This window comes from Plecotus auritus (genome assembly GCF_963455305.1).
Source record: "Plecotus auritus genome assembly, chromosome: 5".
NCBI lineage: Eukaryota > Metazoa > Chordata > Mammalia > Chiroptera > Vespertilionidae > Plecotus > Plecotus auritus.
Genome location: NC_137776.1, coordinates 135,151,260 through 135,169,499, shown reverse-complemented (window position 1 = coordinate 135,169,499; position 18,240 = coordinate 135,151,260). Strand labels below are relative to the sequence as shown.

The 18,240-nt window shown below is 39.6% G+C and overlaps 1 protein-coding gene across 2 annotated transcripts in view; it reads left to right on the top strand.

Moving 5' to 3' along the window:
- JAK2 (Janus kinase 2) overlaps positions 1 to 18,240 on the top strand; it is a 112,222-nt gene that overhangs the window by 49,034 nt on the left and 44,948 nt on the right. Inside the window, exons 4-8 of one of the 2 annotated variants that reach the window (XM_080669931.1) lie at positions 634 to 757; positions 3,953 to 4,070; positions 9,804 to 9,949; positions 16,642 to 16,868; positions 17,742 to 17,861. Coding sequence is in view for 1 of the 2 variants with exons in the window: in XM_080669930.1 (XP_080526056.1) it covers positions 634 to 757; positions 3,953 to 4,070; positions 9,804 to 9,949; positions 16,642 to 16,963; positions 17,742 to 17,861 (830 nt within the window). In the remaining variant the exon portion in view is untranslated. Of the gene's footprint in view, positions 1 to 633; positions 758 to 3,952; positions 4,071 to 9,803; positions 9,950 to 16,641; positions 16,964 to 17,741; positions 17,862 to 18,240 lie in introns of both variants that reach the window. The other variant, XM_080669930.1, reaches the window with a different exon arrangement.

Below are 18,240 nucleotides of genomic sequence, written 5' to 3'. Positions count from 1 at the left end.
TAAACTGGTGAATATAATAGAATCAGGGGCATAGAAAGGGAGTGGACTGACAATTCTCGGGGGGAAAGGGGTGTGTGGAGGGGTGCGGGAAGAGACTGGACAAAAATCGTACACCTATGGATGAGGACAGTGCGGGGGAGGTAAGGGCAGAGAGTGGGGTGGGAACCAGGTGGAGGGGAGCTATGGGGGAAAAAAAGAGGAACAATCGTAATAATCTGAACAATAAAGATTTACTAAATTAAAAAAATAATTAAAAAAAATAAAAATAAGGCTGTTTCACTGTTCTCTTAAAAGTATCCAGTGACTTCTAAATATCATTACTTGATATGTTATCCTTATCATAAATTTAAAATCACCGAGTTAAATCTGTTTATCTGTAGAGACATCTAAAAAAATTGAATAATTAAAAAAATTTGTTTGGAAAAGTCCCAGCAGTCATGTTTTAAAATATAGGGCAAAATGATATTAAATTAAGAATTCAGTTATAGTTCGTGTTGAACTAAAAGATTTCAACTGCTACTGCATTTTGTGCTGATTTTGAATTGTTACTTTAGACCCCACTATAAATTATAGATGTTATATAAATGTACTTTTAACTATCTGTACTCATTTCTTTTTCTGCTTCTTTCTTAGGAATCACACCTGTGTATCACAGTATGTTTGCTTTAATGAGTGAAACAGAAAGGATCTGGTATCCACCCAACCATGTCTTCCATATAGATGAGTCAACTAGGCACAATGTACTCTATAGAATAAGGTATGTTCTTCAGTAAAGTGATTCGCTTTAATGGCAAAAGAACAAAGTGGATGAAATTATTGAACATTTTTAAAATTGTAAGGTATCTAATATCAGAGACTACAGCTAATTAGCATTTAATTTTCTTCTTGTAAGGCTATTTCTCCATTAGAGGAATAGTCCATACATGTTCTTTAACTAGAATGCTCTGAGAATAAAGCTGTTCTGGTGAGATGCTATTTACCACTTATGATTATAATTACACTAGAGGCCCCGTGCATGAGACTCATGCACTGGGGCGGGGTGGGGGGGGGTTTCCTCAGCCTGGCCTGTGCCCTCTCACAGTCCGGGAGCCCATCAGTCAGACATCCTTAGCTCTGCCACAGAGGCGAGAGAGGTTCCCGCCACTGCTGCTGCACTGGCCAGCCATAAACCCGGCTTCTGGCTGAGCAGCACTCTCCCTGTAGGAGCGCACTGACCACCAGGGGGCAGCTGCTGCATTGAGTGTCTGCCTCCTGGTGGTCAGTGCATGTCATAGCAAACAGTCGTTCTGCTGTTCAGTCGATTTGCATATTAGCTTTTTATTATATAGGACTAGAGGCCTGGTGCATGAAATTCATGCACGGGGTGTGTGTGTGTGTGTGTGTGTGTGTGTGTGTGTGTGCGCGCGTGTGCCCCTCAGCGCAGCCTGCACCCTCTGCAATCTGGGACCCCTCGAGGGATGTCCGACTGCCTGTTTAGGCCCACCGGGATCGGGACTAAACAGGCAGTTGGACATCCCTCTTACAATCAAGGACTGCTGGCTCCCAACCGCTCACCTGCCTGCCTGCCTGATTGCCCCTAACTGCTTCTCCCTGCCAGCCTGATCATCCTCTAACCACTCCCCTGCTAGCCTGATCGACGCCTAACTGCACCCCTGCCGGCTCGATTGCCCCTAATTGCCCTCCCCTGCTGGCCTAGTCACTCCTAACTGCGCTCCCCTGCAGGCCTGGTTGTCCCCAGCTGCCCTCTCTTTTAGGCCTGGTCCCTCCCAACTCCCCTCCTCTGCAGGCCTGGTCACCCCTAACTGCCCTCCCCTGCTGGCCTGATCGCCCACAACTGCCCTCCCCTGCAGGCCTGGTATCCCCCAACTGCCCTCCCTTGCAGGCCTGGTCCCCCCCCAACTGCCCTCTTCTGCTGGCCATCTTGTGGTGGCCATCTTTGACCACATGGAGGCGGCCATCTTGTGTGTTGGAGTGACGGTCAATTTGTATATTACCTCTTTATTATATAGGTGTTTTAAAAGGTGAGCATGACTTTACTAGCAAAATGTTAAATGTCTAGAATATTGCTAGTTTCCCAGGAAATTAGATGTTTTGTACAATAAAATGTAATCTCTTCTTTTTAATAACTCTTTTTAAGTGAAGGGAAGATTTTGCCAGTATTTATTATAGTCTCAAATAATAAAATTAATCCTGTATAATAAAAGGCTAATATGCAAATCTACCGAACAGTGGAACGACCAGTCGCTATGATGTGCACTGATCACCAGGGGGCAGATGCTCAACACAGGAGCTGCCCCCTGTTGGTCAGTGTGCTCCCACAGGGGGAGTGCCACTTAGCCAGAGCTGGACTCACTGCTGGTGAGTGCAACAGCGGTGGCAGGAGCCTTTCCTGCCTCTGCGGCAGAGCTAAGGATGTCTAACTGCCGGCTTAGCGCAGGGAACAGGCCTAAGCCATCAGTCAGACATCGCCCGAGGACTCCCGGACTGGCTGAGGGACCCCCCACCACCCCGAGTGTACACACTGGGCCTTTAGTTTATTTAATAATGTATGGTAAAATTAGTGAAATACAGAGGTGCTTTTCTACTCAAAAGGACAAAACAAAGAAGTTTGACCCTGGCAGGTATGGCTCAGTTGGTTGGGCCTTGTCCCATGCACACAAAGGTTGCTGGTTAGATTCCCCAGTCACGGCACATGCCTGTTGCGGGTTTGATCCCTGGTAAGGGGCATGCAAGGAGGTAGCCCATTGATGTTTTGCTCTCACATTGATGTTTTTCTCTCTCCTTCTTCCATCCTCTCTCTGAAGATCAATAAAAAAATCTTAAAAAGTTAAGTTTGATCTGTGTCTCTTACTTATGAAATAGATCCATTCAATGCATAGAGTCAGTGTTGCAGTAAAAAAGAACATAGACTCTTTCATAACTTTAAAAAGAAAGGTGAAGGAATCCTTAATTAAGACTCAAGAGAGACATCCTTACCATGATAAAGGGTATCTATAAAAATCATGTATCAAATAATATTCTTAAATGATAAAATGTGTGTTAGAAGCAGTCTCTTTTTAAAAAAATATGTATTTTATTGATTTTTTACAGAGAGGAAGAGAGAGGGAGAGAGAGTTAGAAACATTGATAAGAGAGAAACATCAATCAGCTGCCTCCTTCACCTCCCTCCCCCCAACTGGGGCTGTGCCTGCAACCAAGGTACATGCCCTTGACTGGAATTGAACCTGGGACCCTTCAGTCTGCAGGCCGATGCTCTATCCACTGAGCCAAACCACTCAGGGCAAAGCAGTCTCTTTAAAATTAGGAAAAAGATAGCCACAGTTACTGCTTTTGTTTAGGATTTTAATGGTGTTCTTAACCAATAAGACAGTAAATAAAAGTTTAATAATTGAGAACAAAGAAGCAAAAAGGTGATATTATAAGCAATTGGAGGTGATATTATAAGCAATTTCTACATTTCTCTTTTTTTAAAAATATATTTTATTGATTTTTTACAGAGAGGAAGAGAGAGGGATAGAGAGTTAGAAACATCGATGAGAGACATCGATCAGCTGCCTCCTGCACGCCCCCCACTGGGGATGTGCCGCAACCCAGGTACATGCCCTTGACCAGAATCGAACCTGGGACCATTCAGTCCGCAGGCCGACGCTCTATCCACTGAGCCAAACCAGTTAGGGCTACATTTCTCTTTTTCCCATTATTATTTCTACAGTCTATGCATGGAAGAAGGCAGTATATTGATTTTACACTTAGGTTTCTTGTATTTTCTACCTATATTTTTATTATAGATTTATCTAGATTTCTTTGGCTCTCAACTTGTATTTAACACTATTAGCTGTGTTTTCTGACTATGGGATAATACCTTTCATTATGCTGGAAGTGGTTATATGTACACAGTATGTTTATATTTGATTTATTTGGAGGCTGACAGAGTGTTTCAACTGTCTTGTAGATTTTACTTTCCTTACTGGTATTGTAGCGGCAGCAACAGAACTTATCGGCATGGAATTTCTCGAGGTGCTGAAGCTCCTCTTCTTGATGACTTTGTTATGTCTTACCTTTTTGCTCAGGTATGATATATCTGCTTTTCATGTGTTAAATGATAAATACCTCTTAGTCAAAAATCTTCATATATGGGAAAATTGATATTCCGTTTTGCATAGCAGGTACAGCTAGGTAACAAAGTGAAGTCTTTATTACTAATTTTTAATCCTGTGATTTATGGTTATGGACAATAGAATTTATTTTATAGATATTCCTTGAATTAGCCATTTTGAACATCCTTCTTTTTTTAGTGCTTTAAGTTATTTTAAGGATTTAATAAAGTTTAGACTCAGTTTTATAACATGACTCATCCAAACATAAGTGGCTGGAACATAGGACAATAAAATATCTTTAGAGAAGTTTGTTTTTTAATTTCTGAACAAATTCAGACTTAAATAGTGGGGAGTGAAATGTAAAGAAACTTGGTAACTGCATAAAAAGTTGAGCTATAATAGTTTGTGTAGTTTCTCATGGGAGGTTGACTGGCTGATACTGAGTCTGAGAGATTTTTTTCTAGTTATTTTTTTATTAATACTATTATGTTAAATTTTTGTAGTGTATTTGAACAATGCTTTTTTTTCTCTATTACCTTGATTTAAATAGTAATTAAAATGTTTTATCATTAAATAACTTTTGTTTTTATGTGCTAGAAAACTGAGGAGTAGAAACTAAAGAAAGAAAAAATATTTGTACTTTTGGGTAAAGATATGTTCTTGTTATTCCCCATTAAAGAGTAAGTTCCCATACCCCTCTCCTCTAGCCCCTGACAGCCACCTGTGTACTTAATGTCTTTATGAATTTGCCTATACGAGGTACCTCATATAATTACAGTTATATAGTACTAGATGCCCGATGCACGAAGACTCGTGCAAGAATGGGCCTTCCTTCCCCTGGCTGCCGGCACTGCCTTCGCTCCAGCCGGAGCCGCCTTTCCGCCTTCGCTCCAGGCCTGGAGCCGCTTTTCTGCCTTTGCTCTGGCCCGGAGCTGCCTTTCCACCTTCCCACGCTGCCCGGAGGCCTGGAGCGGCTGGGGCAGTGTGGAATGCCTGCGTTGTCGCCATGGCGACAATGCAAGTGTCCCGCCCCGCCCTCGGCCGCTCAGTGCCTGCGTATGCAAATTAACCCTCCATCTTTGTTGGGTTAATTTGCATACTTACTCCTGATTGGCTGGTGGGCGTCATGAAGGTATGGTCAATTTGCATCTTTCTCTTTTATTAGTGTAGATTAGCTCTTTTGAGACTGGTTTATTTCTCTTAGCATAATATCTTCAAGGTTCATTCATGTTGTAGCGTGTGTCAGAATTTCCTTCCCTTTTAACCAGTTAACTGCCACATATCCAAAACAGAAACCATCCCCACATGCCACGATATTTTGAATTTAATTGCGTCTATAGGTGCTTATGGCGTACAAAGGGTTAAGGCTGACTATTCCATTGTACATGGTATCACATTTTGTTTATCCATGCATCTGTTGATTTGAGTTGCTTCCTCCTTTTGGCTGTTGTGAATAGTGCTGCAGTGAACATGGACATACAGATATCTGAGACCCTGCTTTTAATTTTTTTGAATATGTATCCAGAAGTGGAATTAATTAAATGATAATTGGTTTAAAAAATATTTTTTAAGAACTGCTATACTGGTTTCCATAGCAGCTGCATCGTTTTATATTCCTAGTATCAGTGCACAAAGCATTTCAATTTCTCCACATCCTTGCCAACACTTACCTTCTGTTTTTTTTTATAATAGTTATTCTGGTAGGTGTGTGAAGTGGTATCTCATAGTTTTGATTTGCATTTCCCTAATGATTAGTGATGTTGAACATTTTTTCATAAGCTTGTTGGCCATTTGTATATCTTCTTTAGGGAAACTATTATTTAAATCCTTTGCCCATTTTAAAATCAGGTGTTTTTTTTGTTGAGTTATAAGTGTTCTTTATACATTCAAGACATTTACCCCTTAATAAATACATGTCGCAGATATTTTCTCCCATTCTATAGGTTTACTTTTCACTGTTGATTGTGCCCTGTGATATGCAAAAGTTTTTAATTTTTATGTGGTCTAATTTATTTTTTCTTTGGTTATCTGCTTTTGGTGTCATATTTGAGAAGTCATTGCCTGTTCCAATATCATGCACTTTTCTCCTACATTTTATTTTTTTTATTTTTTATTAATATGTTATTGACTTTAGTTGGAGTGCTTTCATGGTTCTAAACTCAATTGGGACAGCTGGGACCCAAAGAAAACTAGCTGGCTTCCACTTCCTCCAAGGGCACCAATAACTGACCTTGGTACTGAAATTTGGCTCAGGAGATTTAGACAACAGAAATTTCACGCCATGATGAAAGGTAGAGGGATTTTTTCATATAGAAAGAGATAAATAACTGGTCTGTTTAGACTGGAGTTATCCATTAAAAGTATTTGGAAATGTCTCTCAATTTGGTAAGATTTGGATTACAGACCTTTCTCAAGAGTTGTGAGTGTGTTAGCCATCACACTGAAGATCAGTCCTAGCCTTACCCCCTCAACCAGGACACTAGGGGAAGAGGCTGATCTAGGCCGCTGGGGCGATCATCCCCAGGAAAGGCATATCCTATATAATAAAAGCCTAGGTGGCATCATGCCCTTGTGCAATGTCATCACAAGATGGCTGCCACAAGATGGCCACCACAAAATGGCTGGCAGGAGAGGGCAGTTGTGGGTGATCAGGCCAGCAGGGGAGGGCAGTTGTGGGTGACCAGGCCAGCAGGGGAGGGCAGTTGGGGGCAACCAGGCCAGCAGGGGAGGGCAGTTGGGGGCAACCAGGCCAGCAGGGGAGGGCAGTTGGGGGCAATTGGGCTGGCAAGGGAGGGCAGTTGGGGGAGATCAGGCCTTCAGGGGAGCGGTTAGGCATAAATCAGGCTGGGGGGGGGGAGCAGTTAGGGGGTGGGGTGATCAGGCTGACAGGCAGAAGCAGTTAGGGGCAATCAGGCAGGCAGTCAGGCAGGTGAGCGGTTAGGAGCCAGCAGTCCTGGATTGTGAGAGGGATGTCCCAGATTGGAGAGGGTGCAGGCCGGGCTGAGGGACAACCCCCCTCCCCCCGCATGAATTTCGTGCACTGGGCCTCTAGTAGTTGTATAAACTGATCCATGTCATAGGGAATGGAGGCCCAAGGAGGATCAGAGAACCCAACATATCTGTTGAAGATCATGAGGCTGAGAATCCCATGATGCATTCCACACAATGGCACCAGCCCCTCCAGGTTGCACAATACCAGAAGCATTAGGTGGTTGATAGTCATAGGCATTTGCAATGCTGGGATTCATGGGACGAGTGTTTGTAGAAGTTACTGATAAAGGATCTCCTCCTTCTTCAATGAAATGATTTGGTTCGGTGCTTCAATGCCAGACTTGGTTGAGTTTGTGGCATCTGCATTCTCATTTTGATGCGCTGGTTCTTAAATGAGTGAACCGGCGATCTTTTCTGTCAAAGAAAGGAGCTCGCTGCCATTGTAAGTCCCCCCATTTTGATATGACCTACAGACTCTCACGGGGCTGCCATCTTAGGCTCCATCTTATCCCTCCCCTTCCTCTGAATTAGCCAATCATGCAATAATGGGAACCTGAGCTCTGAGCCCTGACCAATCAAGTCAGAGTGAGGGGCAGGGCAGACCTGCGTCAGAAAATAAAACCCCAACGGACTTCCCATTGGGTGTGCTTCACCCATGATTTCCAGCTGGTAACAGCACCCTTTTGTGCAGGAGTAAATTTGCTTTGCCCATCCAGTTTTAAGTGTTTGTCTCATTCCTGCGACATCGACATTGTTGAGAGCATTTCTAACAAACCAAGTCTTTATTACTAACTCATCAAGTTGAGTGGCTGTAATAAGTTCCACCATGGTAGCTCAATGTGGGTATATGGTCTTTTCAAATGTATTGAAATCTATTCCAGACTATAATTTGTGTGGTACTGATGGGCAGATCTTGGCTTTCCTGATCTATTTTGTATGGAAGATTTATGTAGGAGGCCCTTATTCTTTATACAAATACACACCCAAAAAGCCAACATGCTTCCTAATCGCCCAAATGTGAAGACAGGAGGTCAAACACCCAGATTTCATTTAGCTTTTCAGCATCTGTCATGTACTCTAATTAAGGAACCACATGAGGATGTGAGTCAATCTGCCATAATCTTTTAGAAGTAGAATGATCAGCTGTGTGTTTCTGAGCTCCTGAATTTCATCTGTGTCTTTCCCTAAATTTCCTTATAAGAGTTTTATGTTTTTTTTATTTTGGCTCTTACATGTAGGTCTTTTGTCCATTTGGGTAAATTTTTATATATGGTGTAAATAAGGGTCCAACTTCATTTTTGCATGTGGATATCCAGTTTTTTTTTTAAGACCATTTGTTGAAAAGACTGTCCTTTCTTCACTTAATGGTCTTGGCATTCATTAAAAATCACTTGACTAACTTTTATTCAGCTTCCTTTGTTTCAGTAACCATTAAGAGAGAGAGGCTTTTGAGAATAATATTCTATGAGATAATGACTTTCTGCTGCTTTTATGATTTTATTATTTCATCTATACTATAAATCTGATTTATTTTGGTGGCATGCTAGTTAAATCCCATTAATAAGACAACTTTTCCTAAACAATTCATTTAGTTACTTTTCTCTAATATTAATACTAGGATATCTCAGATTTTTAAAAATATATATTTTTTATTGTTTGACAGTATTACAGATGCCCTTATTTTCCCCTCCTTCCCCCCCCTCCACTCAGTCCCTGCCCCAATCCAAGCCTTCAGCACACTGTTGTTTATGTCCGTGGTTATAGTTTGATCTAGAAACGTTATGGCTGAATGCAGATAAATATTCTTTGTTCAGCTACCCATATAAAAATTATTTTTCTACAGTTTAAATGAAATGAAAATTTATTGATACATTCTGTGATATTGAAGGCAAGCTAGTTTAAAATAAATTGATTTGGCATTTGGGACTCTATTTGTAGCTTTTCTCTAATGGTTATTTGGTTCTTAGCACTAATGTTACTGATTTTTGATATATTTGTTTTCTTTTGGGCATGAGTTAAACAGAATATCTTCATGAACAAAATTTATTATCCACTGGTCCTATATTGTATATGGAAGAAAAAGCAAGCTATTTTAAAAAAAAATTCACCTATCCATCAGTTTGATAGCTCCTTTAAAAAAAAAATCCTCACCTGAGGATGGAGATATATATATATATATATATATATATATATATATATATATATATATATATATGGAGAGAGAGAGAGGGAGGGAGAGAAAGAAACATCAATTTGTTCCACTTATTTATGCATTCATTGGTTGCTTCTTGTATGTGCCCTAACGGGATCAAACCTGAAATATTGGCTCATTGGGATGATGATCTAACCAACTGAGCTATCTGGCGAGGGCCCTTAGTATAATGCTTTGAACATATTTGGAACTCAGTACATATTTAGTTAATATGTACTTTGGTTTAGGTAGTTTTGATGTAGAAGATATAATTTTAAGATAAGAGCAGTGAAATAGATTGATATATATATACTCTTTAGTTGGGAACCAATTTTAATCAGTTTCCATTTGCAAAATAACTTTTATTAAAATTTTAAGGCAAAATGGTTGAAAATCAAAAGAGTTGGTATTCTTTTTAAATATATGTGTTCTGGAAATTACGTTATCGTTTAAAATATGATAATAGATTAAAATGTAATATTGAAACTTATGAAATATTTCCTTCTAAATGTATTTTCCTTTAGTGGCGGCATGATTTTTTGCATGGATGGATAAAAGTACCTGTGACTCATGAAACACAGGAAGAGTGTCTTGGGATGGCAGTGTTAGATATGATGAGAATAGCCAAAGAAAATGATCAAACCCCACTGGACGTCTATAGCTCTATCAGGTAATTTCCTTATGTAAATCCATATACATAAATGGAACTGTTGGACTTTTTATATGATTTATTTGTATTTAGTGAACTTCCCCATACTTTTTAATTTTATGATTAAAAGTTGTATGGGTAAGTTTTCCTTCTTGTGCACAACACACACTTTCTTCCAATTTTATTGAATAATAGAGGCCCGGTGCACGAAATTCGTGCACGGGGGGGTGTGTGTCCCTCAGCCCAGCCTGCACCCTCTCCAATCTGGGATCCCTCTCACAATCCATGACTGCTGGCTTCTAACCGCTCACCTGCCTGCCTGTCTGATTGCCCCTAACCGCTTATGCCTACCAGCTGATCACCCCCTAATCACTCCCCTGCCAGCCTGATGGACGCCTGACTGCTCCCCTGCCAGCCCGATTGCCCCTAACTGCCCTCCCCTGCCAGCCTGGTCGCCCCTAACTGCTCTCCCCTGCAGGCCTGGTTGCCGCCAACTGCCCTCCCCTGCTGGCCCAGTCACCCCTAACTGCCCTCCCCTGCAGGCCTGATTGCCTTCAACTGCCCTCCCTTGCAGGCCTGGTCCCTCCTAACTGCCCTCCCCTGCTGGCCTGATCACCCACAACTGCCCTTCCCTGCTGGCCATCTTGTGGTGGCCATCTTATGTCCACATGGGGGCAACCATCTTTGACCACATGGAGGCGGCCATCTTGTGTGTTGGAGTGATGGTCAATTTGCATATTACTCTTTTATTAGATAGGATTGACATAAACACTGTATAAGTTTAAGGTATACAGCATAATGACTTACATATATCGTGACATGATTACTATGAATTCAGTTATAACATCAATCATTTCATATAGATAGAAAAAAGAGAAAGAAAAAAATATTTTTTTCCCTTGTGATGAGAACTCTTAGGATGTACTGTCTTAACAACTTTCATGTATACCATACAGCAGCATAAACTGTAGTCATCATAATGTACATTGCATCTGAGTAGTACAAAGAAATTATTGAAAGAGTTGGTATACTATAGAAAATATCATAGGTGTTCGATACCTATTTATTATTTGATTTATTTATTCTAAAAAGGCTAGGTAAGGTCGGAGGACTGAAAAGAGCACCTGGAGTCATAATTCCTACCAGCAGATCCTCACATTTTCTGTATAAATAATTCTGAATCAGAATATCTCTAATAGGGTCCATATTTTACTTGAATTACTATCACCTGAAGTTCCTGCTAAAATGGAAGATTCTTGGGCTCTAACCCAACAATTTGGATTCAGTAAATCTGAGGTGAATTCTACAAATATGAATTTTTTTCCATGAGATTGAAAAAAATCAGTTTTATTGAAGTATAATTGACATATAAAATTGTAAGATATAGTTAATGTAAAAACATTCAAACCTGTAAAGAATTTTTGTAAGTGTATTTGAGCCAAACTGTCGACAATTGCCGGGAAGCAGTATCTCAACAGATTGGGATAATGCTCCAGAGAATGATGGGTTTTTCATCAATTTTTATACATTGCAATCAAAAGAGGGGATGCACGTGGGTTACATGATAGATTAGAGAAGTGGGAGAAAGCAAAGTGGGGGTGTGGGGGTGGGGCAGAACCTCTGGGATTGGATAAAAAGTAAAATGATAGATACATACATTGGTTGTGACCCAAGGGAAAAAGGGAAGTTACAAGTTACCCAGACATTTCAAGGATATGTTATCATAGGCGCAAAAAGACAGGCTCAGTTAAGGTAAAGATTGACCTTGTCAGTGAAGATACTGGCCTATGACGTAACTACCCACCATAACTGCTTTTAGTTAAAGTTTAATTTCAGGCCATCCTTTGTGGTCACTTTAGGTCTCTGAGATTGCAAGACCGTCATGCAGGCCTTCTCTGAGTTTATCAGGTTAGCATGTGGCCCCTTTTATCCACAATATTTAAAGTGTACATCATCATGATTTGATATACATTGTGAAAGGATCCCCTATGAAGTTTATTAATACATCTACCACCTCATATATTTATCTTTTTTGAGGTTTTTTTTTTTTTTTTTTTGGGGGGGGGGTGGAAACTCCTTAACAAATTTCACTTATACATATATAGTGTTGTTAATTATAATCACTGTGTTGTACATTAGATCCTCAGACCTTATTCATCTTATAAGTGATTCAGCAGAATCTTACACAAGTAAAGCATACTCCACACTCTTTAAATTATTCTTCTGCACATTGAATTTTGACAATCATGCCAAATATAATTTTTTAACATTTATTTTTATTTTTAAATAATTCTTTATTGTTGAAAGTATTACCAAATACAATTTTTGAAACACTACTCCTGCAGCTCAGCTTTTATGGCTAGAAAACTTCCACTTCATCATATTCAAGAACCACATACTCCTGTGGTATTCCCAAAAGGTATATATGTCTGGTCATTAATTCTAGGAATCAAAGTGGAAAGCCTTGCTGTATGATGTTATCTTAAACTCTTCTTTTTCATCTTCAAATTAGTTTTTCAAAACTTTATTGAATCAAGTAGTCATTGATGTTTATGTAAATCGCATTCCACATTTAATAAGGCTCTTGGTAACTAATTTTTTTTTTACAAAAGAATATAAAGTAGGCATTGGAATTTGCATTCTGATTGTATTTTAAATCTTTTTTTTCAGTGTTTTCTAAACTTACTGAGGCTCTCCTATTTGCTGTATAAACTTATTAAAATTTTATATATTTCTTTACTTACAGATATGTAGTTGCTATGAAAAGGAACAGAATGTGACTTTTAAGGTCTGACAAATGAGTAGAATTTCATGGGTGGAAAGAAGTGAGTGATGGAAAAGGCCTCGTAGCAGAAGGGAGCATAGGAAGACTGAAGAGAGTCAGGTAGAGCCCAGAGTTAGTAAGAGATGAGGCAGGAGTTTGACCATGTAGAACCTTAGAGTCATGTGGTCAAGGTTAAGAACACTAAGAAACCATGCAAGGTTATTAAGCAATGGTGACATTATTCGATTTGTGTTTTTAAAAGCTCCCCATGACTCCAGTGTAGAAAACAGAGGGGCATAAGTGTAAATGGAAATGAGAGTCAAACAAAGTAAGGTCATTGCTGTAGTTCCTCCAGGAGATGCAGTTGAATGGTTTAGTAATAAGAAAAATGGGCAAATAAGAGAAATATGTAAAAGGTATAGCCCAGGGACTATAGTGATGGATTGAATAATGGGAGTTGAGGGAGAAGGTGGTATAAAGGGTGATTCCTGGGACTTGCAGAAGTAGCTGAATTGTATTGCTGTTTACTCAAATAGAGAACGTTGTAAGAGGATCTTAGGAGGACTTTAGGGAGACTCATGAGTTTGCTTTGACACATTGTTTGAGGAGCTTTGGGGCTATCCAAATTAAATGAGTAGATTGACTTGATTGTGGAAGATAAGAGTCTAGAGTTTAGATATTTAGATGGAAATATCAAGTGATTTGCATATAGAGTATCTAGAACAGGGGTGGGCAAACTTTTTGACTCGAGGGCCACAATGGGTTCTTAAACTGGACCGGAGGGCCGGAACAAAAGCATGGATGGAGTGTTTGTGTGAACTAATATAAATTCAAAGTAAAGGAGCGGAGGGGAGAGCAAGAGAACCCTCCGCTCTTTCGGCTCCGCAGGCCGGATAGAACAGCTGTAGTTTGCCCACGGCTGATCTAGAATGAAGATAATGTGTAAAAATAAGAAGAGGGCCCATAATTAAGTCTTGAGGAATGTCAACATTTAATCACTAGGCAAAAGGGAATGTTCCTTTAAAGAAGATTAAAAAGGAACAGCCAAAGAGATGGTAATAAAATCAGGAAAGCTAAGGGGAAAAAATTTCAAGGAGAGCATGATTAACAGTGTTGGATGCTGCTGAAAAAATTACAAGACAAATAAACTATAGAATTTGAGTTTTTAGCAACATGGAAGTTTTTATTTATTTATTTTTTATTTTAGTAAGAGCAGTTTCTGTGCGATTATGGAGCAGAAGCCAAATTAGAGTAAGTTGAGAAGTAAATGGAAGGCAGGAAAACAGAAATGGTTTTAAATGCTTTCCAAAAAAGGCCAGATATGCTGTAGCCAGAGGGGATGTAGGATAAAGAGATTTTACATTTAGGATGGGAAGAAGATTAGTATTTTCAAAACATGTGGATAGAAGAGAAATAATAAGTAGAGTAAAAGTCCCCAGAAAGCAGATGTCTATTAGAGGAAGACAGGGTATAGGGAATACATGTTAAAGAAATGGCTTTAGCTAGCAGGTTTATACCTACCTCATTCATTGTAGTAGGTGGAAAGGAGGAGAGACTGAGTGCAGATGTATATAGGCTGCCAGCAGGATATTGAGATAACTCTGCTTAGAGATGCTTTAAAAATTATTTTTTTTTTTAAAGAAAGAGATGAAGTCATCAGCTGAAAGTGAGGAGGGATGTAGCTGAGGTTTGAGGGAGGAGGTTTGAAGAAATTGGAGAAGGTTTGGCATGGTTGTGGGACTTGGGAAATTAGTTGAACAGAGAAATGTCATAAAAGTGATGGAAGTGATAAAAACCTATTTAAAATAGGTGATTATGAATTTACAATGCAGCACATATACCCTGTCAAATGACTTTACAAAACAGAGAGTTCCTCCAGGGACTTACAGTGGAGAGAGAGTGTGTGTGTGTGTGGAGGGAGGGGGGGGGTCCTGAGGTGGGGGGGGGAAAGAAGGGATCAGGGGAAATAGGGAGTAAGAAGTGGTAAACTGGTAAATGTTTAACAACCTGTTCTCAGAGAGGTGTCAGGGAAGGTCTGGTTTGTAATTTTTGCTGATATCCATGGATACTCCCTTCATGGCCAATCTCAAGCTATCAACTTGACACCACTGAATTGGAAAGAGATGAGCAGTAGCGAACCCTTTTCATCACTCATATATGATAGACATTCATAATCTCAAAAGCATAGATAGTACTAAAATATAAAATAAAAATTTAAATGTAAAATAATTAGGAAGTAATATATTTTGAGTACTTATCTATACTAATAATAGAGGGATGTGCAAATTGTCCGGGACGTTGTCACAGTAACAGTAACAACCAAACAGCAGGCTGCATGGGGAACAAGGTCAGCAGGGGTGTTAGTGAGGGATGACCAAACAACTGGGCAGCAGGCTGCATGGGGGGACCAGGCTGGCAAGGGGGTTAGTGAGGGACAACCAAATGACTGAATAGCAGGCTGCATGGGGCAACCAGGCTGGCAGGGGGATTAGTGAGGGACGACCAAACGACTGAACAGCAGGCTGCATGGGGTGACCAGGCTGGCAAGGGGGTTAGTGAGGGACAACCAAATGACTGAACAGCAGGCTGCATGGGGTGACCAGGCCAGCAGGCGGGGCAGTTGGGGGCAACCAGGCCAGCAAGGGTGGGCAGTTTGGAGTGACCAGGCTGGCAGGGGAGGGCAGTTGGAGGCGACCAGGATGGCAGGGGGGGCAGTTAGGGGCAATCAGGCCGGCAGGCAGAGGCAGTTAGGGGTGATCAGGCTGGCAGTGGGGGCAGTTAGGGGCGATCAGACAGGCAGGCAGGTGAGCAGTTAGAAGCCAGCGGTCCCAGATTGTGAGAGGGATGTCTGACTGCCTGCAGTTGGACATCCCCCAAGGAGTCCTGGATTGTAGAGGGTGCAGGCTGGGCTTAGGGGACCCCCCCCCCCCCGGTGCATAAATTTCATGCATTGGGCCTCTATTTATCTATATTTTAATTTATTCAGTTGTAAGTTTTTATAACTTAAATTTTAATGATGGCTGTTTAAAAGTCAGCTCAAAATAATTCCTAAAGTGTAATAATAAGCTATTAGCATAAGCCACTCCATCACCAGCTGTAGATACTCAAGAACAGTATAGTGTGATAAATGAGGTTATGGAGCAGTGCACAGAATACTATCAGACAAATCAGACTGCATCTAGAGCAGGGGTCCTCAAACTACGGCCCGCGGGCCACATGCGGCCCGCCGAGGACATTTATCCGGCCCACCGGGTGCCGCTGCCTGTCCTGCTTAGCAGCCGACTCGTCCCGGGCCCTCAGTGCACCTAGGAATTTGTTCATAGTTTTTTTTTTAAACTATAGTCTGGCCCTCCAACGGTCTGAGGGAGAGTGAACTGGCCCCCTGTTTAAAAAGTTTGAGGACCCCTGATCTAGAGGTTCTGAAGGTTTCCTGGATTTGATGATGCTTGAGCTGAGTCTTGTACAATGAGTAAGAGCTAACCTATTAGGGGCTGAGTGATGGGAAGAAGGATTAGCATATGTGAAAGGCATGGAAATTTAATATAGTTGTTTTTGCAGAAATAAAATGTTAATTATTTGTCAGCTATTTGAGCAGGAGGGAAATAAGTTACCTGCTTTCTTTAGGATATTTTACATAGAGAAGGACGTACAAAAGAGTCCAAAAGAAATTGTTTGATTGCAAAATAATTATTAGGAGTTATTGAAGCTGGCCTATAAAAATAATGTTTACCAAACTATACATTATTGATTATATTCTGCGCAGTGAGAAAACCTGAAGTCATTTTCATGGTCCACCATTTCTTACTTCTTTTCAGTGGTAACTATGTCACCTTTCTCCACTTGTGTTCTTATAGCACTTACCATGGAAAAAGTAAAAGTTCTCTTTTACTTTTGTTTTAGATTTATATTCCAAATGTTTTGTTTCACTGTGTGTGTTCTTTATGCCTAGCTATAAGACATTCTTACCAAAATGTATTCGAGCAAAGATCCAAGACTATCATATTTTGACAAGAAAGCGAATAAGGTACCGATTTCGCAGATTTATTGAGCAATTCAGCCATTGCAAAGCCACTGCCAGAAACTTGAAACTTAAGTATCTTATAAATCTGGAAACTCTTCAGTCTGCCTTCTACACAGAGCAATTTGAAGTAAAAGAACCTGGAAGAGGTCCTTCAGGTGAGGAGATTTTTGCAACCATTATAATAACTGGAAACGGTGGAATTCAGTGGTCAAGAGGGAAACATAAAGAAAGTGAAACACTGACAGAACAGGTAATTCTTAATGATATGTTCTCATTCTTTGTTAATTTAAGTAGAATGGCAATAGAAGTAAAGTAATTTTAGTCATTTGAAACATGGCCTTGTACTTTTCTTCTCCCATTGATAGAAGTGTAAGTGTAGAGATTATATCTATAGATATTTTCTGATTGCTCTTAAATGTTTTTTATTTAATTCTTTATGACAAAATAATTAGTAATGGTATTCTTATAGTTTCAGAAATGGCATAAAGTTATTTTTAAGGTAGTTTTGCATCTTTATTTATTTTACTATTGTTTAAAAATATTTTTTCTTTTACTATTACTGATATAGGAGGCATACTCATAAAATTTAATATCCTAGGAAGATTAATTTTAATTAATTTTATGATGTATGATAATTTAGTATGTTTTAGGATTGTATTATAAGTTTTAAATTTGTTCGTATCTGTTCTTAGATTATTATTAGAGATTTAAAAATATTCTAGTCTTCATTCTGTGGTAAAGTTTTAATTTTCTGGCAATTGTTGCTATTACTATTGATTGGATTGAAGAGTACTAGAGCACACTTAAGATTCCTGGTACCCTTTGATGCTCTCATTTTTAAGTCAAAGCAAGATACAGTGTAGTCTAGGGTGAATATTGGGGGAGAGAATCCCATTTAATACTTACCTATTGCTATCAATACTTTTTTATCTTAAAGAATTTGTTAATGAATGTTATATCATTCATAAGTCTTATTTTAAAATGGCTCCATAGATTCTGTTTTTAATTTCAAATACTCTTAATTGTAGGATTTACAGTTATATTGTGACTTTCCCGATATTATTGATATCAGTATTAAGCAGGCAAGCCAAGAAGGCTCAAATGAAAGCAGAATTGTAACTATCCATAAGCAAGATGGTAAAAATCTGGTAAGTTTGCTTTATAACTAAATAATGATTATGTTATACAGTTTTTAGAAGTATTTACTTTTAATATCCAAGGTATCTTGTAGAAATTTTATTATAGTTTTAAATATAGCTGTAAATATCAGTTTAGTCAGCTTTTTTATTACATCTAGCTTTTTGTATCACTACCGAAACTATCTTCCCATAGAGTTTCTTGTACATTAATGTGTTTTTCACTCATTTTTATGATTAGTAAAGCATTAGGTACTTTTTCTTCCCAATCTGGGTTGCACTAATTCCCTGTGGTTCTATTGTTTGTTTGTTTGTTTGTTTGTTTTGTTAATCCTCACCCGAGGATATTTTTCCATTGATTTTTAGGGAGAGTGGAAAAGAGAGGGGAAGA